Source organism: Oryx dammah, unplaced genomic scaffold (assembly GCF_014754425.2).
Source record: "Oryx dammah isolate SB20612 unplaced genomic scaffold, SCBI_Odam_1.1 HiC_scaffold_27, whole genome shotgun sequence".
NCBI classification, from domain to species: domain Eukaryota; kingdom Metazoa; phylum Chordata; class Mammalia; order Artiodactyla; family Bovidae; genus Oryx; species Oryx dammah.
Genome location: NW_024070211.1, coordinates 133847734 through 133852957, shown reverse-complemented (window position 1 = coordinate 133852957; position 5224 = coordinate 133847734). Strand labels below are relative to the sequence as shown.

Here is a 5224-nt window from a genome sequence, read left to right as displayed (position 1 = left end):
ACATATTCTGAATTTCTGTGTTGTACTACTTGAAACTAATACGATAGTATACTTGCAAATCAAGTATACTTTAATATGAAAATTAAATAAAAACAAAGAAACCAGCTATATAAAAATACAGTTATACTTAACATTAAAAAAAAGAAAAGTCATGCATCACAGATAGAGCAGTACATCCTGCAGTCATGGGGTTTAGTCATCATCACATGGCAGTGTTAAAACACACACACACAAGACTTTGAACTTTGGATTAAAAGTTGATCCCTTTCTTTTAAGTTTGGGGCTTTGAGTTTCCAGGGTTCTCATGGTAAATGTTGACATTTTGTGCAAATTAATGTGCATATCTATTACCAACTTCCTTCAGAAGGAGAAATTCAGTACTTAATTTTCAGTAAATTTGAATATGATTTCCTTTGAGCTTATTGCTACTGAAAGTGTTTATTAAAAATTTTTTTTTGAAAGTGTTACAGAATAATAAAGCAAGTAAATGGCTGCCTCACAAACACTGTAGCTGAGCCTTCAAGGTCCTCTGTGCACGTGCCACAGCTGGAGTCCCCAGCTTCACTCTCCCACACGTGTTCATGGGGTGCTGCACGCCACAGCCTGGGCATGACTGACCACGGGCCCCCCTGGAGCAGGAGTGGTATCCTTGGATATTTCTACCATCCCAGTGGCCAGGAGCAATTAACTGTCCCTAAGGGCTTATGTTTGAGTGACCTTTCTCATGGGAGCAGAGACCTGGCATTCTATCCTTGAAAGGGAGATGTTTACACAAGACTTATCCCTATCGCCTTTCAGCTGCTGGTGGAAAAGCTCTGTGCATGTTCATTGTAAATGCTACTTAACAACCGGCGGGCGGCCGCCCCGCTCAGCCCGCCGTGTGAGCGGCTCCGCGGCCCCGCAGGACGCGAACTTTCCCTGCGGCAGCGCCACAACTCCGCGCCCGGGCCCAGCCCGCCGCTCGGCGAGGAGACCTCCTAAAGGAGTAAACAGGTCATGGCACGCTTAACAAAAAGACGGCAGGCGGACACAAAAGCTATCCAGCATCTTTGGGCAGCCATTGAGATTATACGGAATCAGAAGCAAATTGCCAACATTGACCGTATTACAAAGTACATGTCTCGAGTCCACGGTATGCATCCAAAGGAGACCACTCGTCAGTTGGGCTTGGCTGTGAAAGATGGTCTCATTGTGGAGACGCTGACAGTTGGCTGCAAAGGCTCCAAAGCTGGTATTGAACAGGAAGGATATTGGTTACCAGGCGACGAAATTGCCTACAGCATGCAGCCTTTCTTCAGGACAGCAACCCCAGCCAAGGACTGGGAAACAGAAAATCATGACTGGTATTGTTTTGAATGCCATTTGCCTGGAGAGGTGTTGATATGTGACCTGTGTTTTCGTGTGTATCATTCCAAGTGTTTGTCTGATGAGTACAGGCTTAGAGACAGCAGTAGTCACTGGCAGTGCTCAGTTTGCAGGAGCATCAAGAAGAAAAACACCAACAAGCAAGAGATGAACACGCACCTCAGGTCCATCGTCTCCCGCATGAAGGAGAGGGCTATTGACCTTAATAAAAATGAGAAGGACAACAAACACCCCATGTACCGGCGGCTGGTGCACTCGGCGGTGGATGTCCCTGCCATACAGGAGAAAGTGAACGAAGGGAAATACCGAAGTTATGAAGAGTTCAAAGCTGACGCTCAGTTGCTTCTCCACAACACAGTCATTTTCTATGGAGCAGACAGTGAGCAAGCGGACATAGCTCGGATGCTCTATAAAGACACCTGTCATGAGCTGGATGAACTGCAGCTTTGTAAGAATTGCTTCTATTTATCAAATGCTCGTCCTGACAACTGGTTCTGCTATCCTTGTATACCTAATCATGAGCTGGTCTGGGCTAAGATGAAAGGCTTTGGATTCTGGTCGGCCAAAGTCATGCAGAAAGAGGACAACCAGGTCGACGTCCGCTTCTTCGGTCACCATCACCAGCGGGCCTGGATTCCTTCTGAGAACATACAGGACATCACAGTCAATGTTCACCGGCTGCATGTTAAGCGCAGTATGGGGTGGAAGAAGGCCTGTGACGAACTGGAGCTACACCAGCACTTCCTCCGCGAAGGGAGGTTTTGGAAGTCCGAGAATGAGGACCGAGGGGAGGAGGAGGCAGAGTCCAGCATCTCCTCCACCAGCAATGAGCAGCTAAAGGTCACCCAAGAACCAAGAGCAAAGAAAGGACGACGTAATCAAAGTGTGGAACCCCAAAAAAGAAAAACCAGAGCCTGAAACGGAAGCTGTAAGTTCCAGCCAGGAAATCCCAACAATGCCTCAGCCAATCGAAAAAGTTTCTGTGTCAACTCAGACCAAGAAGTTAAGTGCCTCTTCCCCAAGAATGCTGCATCGAAGCACCCAGGTCACCAGTGATGGAGTGTGTCAAAGCATGTGCCATGACAAGTACACCAAAATTTTCAATGACTTTAAAGACCGAATGAAGTCTGATCACAAGCAAGAAACTGAAAGAGTTGTACGAGAAGCTCTAGAAAAGCTGCGTTCTGAAATGGAAGAAGAAAAAAGACAAGCTGTAAATAAAGCTGTAGCCAATATGCAGGGTGAGATGGACAGAAAATGTAAGCAAGTAAATGAAAAGTGTAAAGAAGAATTTGTAGAGGAGATCAAGAAGCTAGCAACACAGCACAAACAACTAATTTCTCAGACCAAGAAGAAGCAGTGGTGCTACAACTGTGAGGAGGAGGCCATGTACCACTGCTGCTGGAACACATCGTACTGCTCCATCAAGTGCCAGCAGGAGTACTGGCACGCGGAGCACAAGCGCACCTGTCGCCAGAAAAGATGAAGGCTGGCTCTTCCTGGAGAATCACTGACGACTATTCCTCTCAGACACAGTGGTTTTCGTTTCAAGAAGCCAAAATTGTTTAGAATTTGCTTCCCATTTTGCACCAGCCTTTAAACACTTTTCGTGAAGAAATTTTGCACAGTAGTTTAAATCTTTTGTTAACGCTCCTCTGGAGTTTTTCAGGGGGTAAAAGTAACATCAGTGGAGGGTATTATTTTAAATAAATTTTAATTGAGAGTTTGTTGCATTTTCAGCAAATTTTAAAACATTTTTAGGTTTTACAGAGATTTTAACCTTTAAACAACAGATCTTTAAAAAACAGGTGAATTACAAGTGAGTTTAACAAAGAAACATTTAAAATAGATCTAAATGTAAGAACTACAGAACTGTTTCAGAAATAAAACATACTACCTTGATGTGAAATTTATTTCTTAACCTTGTTGAGCTGGTTTTGTTCAGCTTACTTTACTGTTTAAAGGCATTATCTATTGGTTATGCCAGTGGGTATATGATTGAATTTAGGGAACAGGGTTGACACAGCAGGTGCTAGTCCTGCATATTTTTTCTTAAATATTTCCCAATTGTGTTTTTCATTATTTCTTTTCAATATATAACTTTTATAACAAATTATTAGCTTTGATCTTGTAGTTTAAAATTGCAGGGAACTGGGGTAATCTTTTACTGAGCTGGATCTTAGAGAAAAATGAATATTTAAATTTTAAAGTTTGCACATTTCATCTTTGTCCTAACATGAGTGCTTGTAACAAGATAAACAACAAAAATAAAAAGCCAAAAACTACCTTTATCCATACATAAAATTATAGATGAGGCATACAGATTTCTTTAATGCTTCCCTTCCCTCCCCAAGGGTCATCTGATTGCCTACTATCTGGTGTCACCTCTTCTATGGTAAGTTAATACTGAAAGGAAAGAAAGCACTTAAGTTTCACAGAAGCTGTTATGTTTGTAGTAATGGATCATTACCTACTAATGAACTCCATCACTGTACACAGAATGAAGAATAATGCATGTTAATTTTCTTGTATTAAAGATGCCGTGATTTGTAAAAAGTCTGTATTTTGCGGAATGTCTGGATTAAGAAGCATTACCAATAGGAATGGATCGATAGTTAAATAATTTTTTTATACATAGATATATAAAATACAGCCAGGAAACCTTAATTAAAAAAAAAAACAAAACCCTCACAACTTATGTTTTTTCAAAGACTGATCTTAGACCAAGTCAAATTCCCATTTATCATTTAGTTATTTTTAAGGTTAGAGAAATAATTTGTAAATATTTATTTACACCTTTGATATTTATTAAAGCAATTACACATAATGTAAATGAGAGAATCAGGAGAAAAAACCTTTCAAAAAGTTTTCTCCAGGTTTGTCAGGGTCACTCTAAAGACAGAAATGTACCCCGTCTTCTGTGAAATAATCACCCACCCAGTCCTGATGCTGTTGCAGATGGTGGTGACACAAGTTAATCGACAAGCTACTGCCCAGTGGTGCCCAGTGGCTTGGAGGACCTGTCTGGTAGCCACACGTCAACACCGTCCCTGAACTATGCAGGCACGTGGCATTCTCGGTCCCTCCTCGTTGCTGTGTGACTTGTCAACGTCGCCCACAGTGCCGTGGTCTGGTCCAGATGACGTAACTGAGAACACTTACCTTCTCTGATTGTTTTCCAAGTTTTAAAACTTCGATCCACCCCTATGAGAGCAAGTTATTGTGGAACTATTTGTGGTGTGAAATCATTCCAGAGTGTGTAATATTTACCGATAGCTGCATGAAAGTAAGACTCGTGTTACTTTGGCTTTTTTGTCTCCGTTGACACGGTTGCACATTTCCAAGTTACTACAGCGTGAAAACTGTGTTTAAAAAAAAAACAAAATTAAAAAAAAGAGATTGTGGCCTGGTTTTGTAAAAGTTTTAGGTAAAATTACAATTGATTGTTTAGGAATCATTATTAAAAATTTTCTTCAAATCATAAAGCTATATCAAGGTGTTGAGCTTAGCCACTATGCACATTGTAGTTATTCATTGTGGCTGTCCAGTTCTTCGATGCATTCTGGCATTTTGTAAGCTGCTCTGACTAGCAATATATAGACTCATTTAATGTGTTAACATTGGTTAATAAATGTATTAAAAAAATGCTACTTAACAGACCTTAGCAGAAGCTTGAGGTGTAAAATGGCAGTCTGAAAATTTATCTTGGATTATTTGAATACAGCTACTAGTAATGCGGAGAAGACAGTGGCACCCCACTCCAGTACTCTTGCCTGGAAAATCCTATGGATGGAGGAGCCTGGAAGGCTGCAGTCCATGGGGTCGCTGATGGTCAGACACGACTGAGTGGCTTCACTTT

General features: G+C 41.5%; 1 protein-coding gene across 1 annotated transcript; it reads left to right on the top strand.

The window, feature by feature from the left end:
• The first annotated feature begins 932 nt into the window (after positions 1-932).
• On the top strand, positions 933-5003 carry LOC120854067 (zinc finger MYND domain-containing protein 11-like). The gene is given in 3 exon segments (XM_040227876.1): positions 933-1272; positions 1318-2256; positions 2258-5003. Coding segments are annotated over 3 exon segments (1809 nt in total). The 5' UTR covers positions 933-996; the 3' UTR covers positions 2852-5003.
• Positions 5004-5224: the final 221 nt, after the last annotated feature.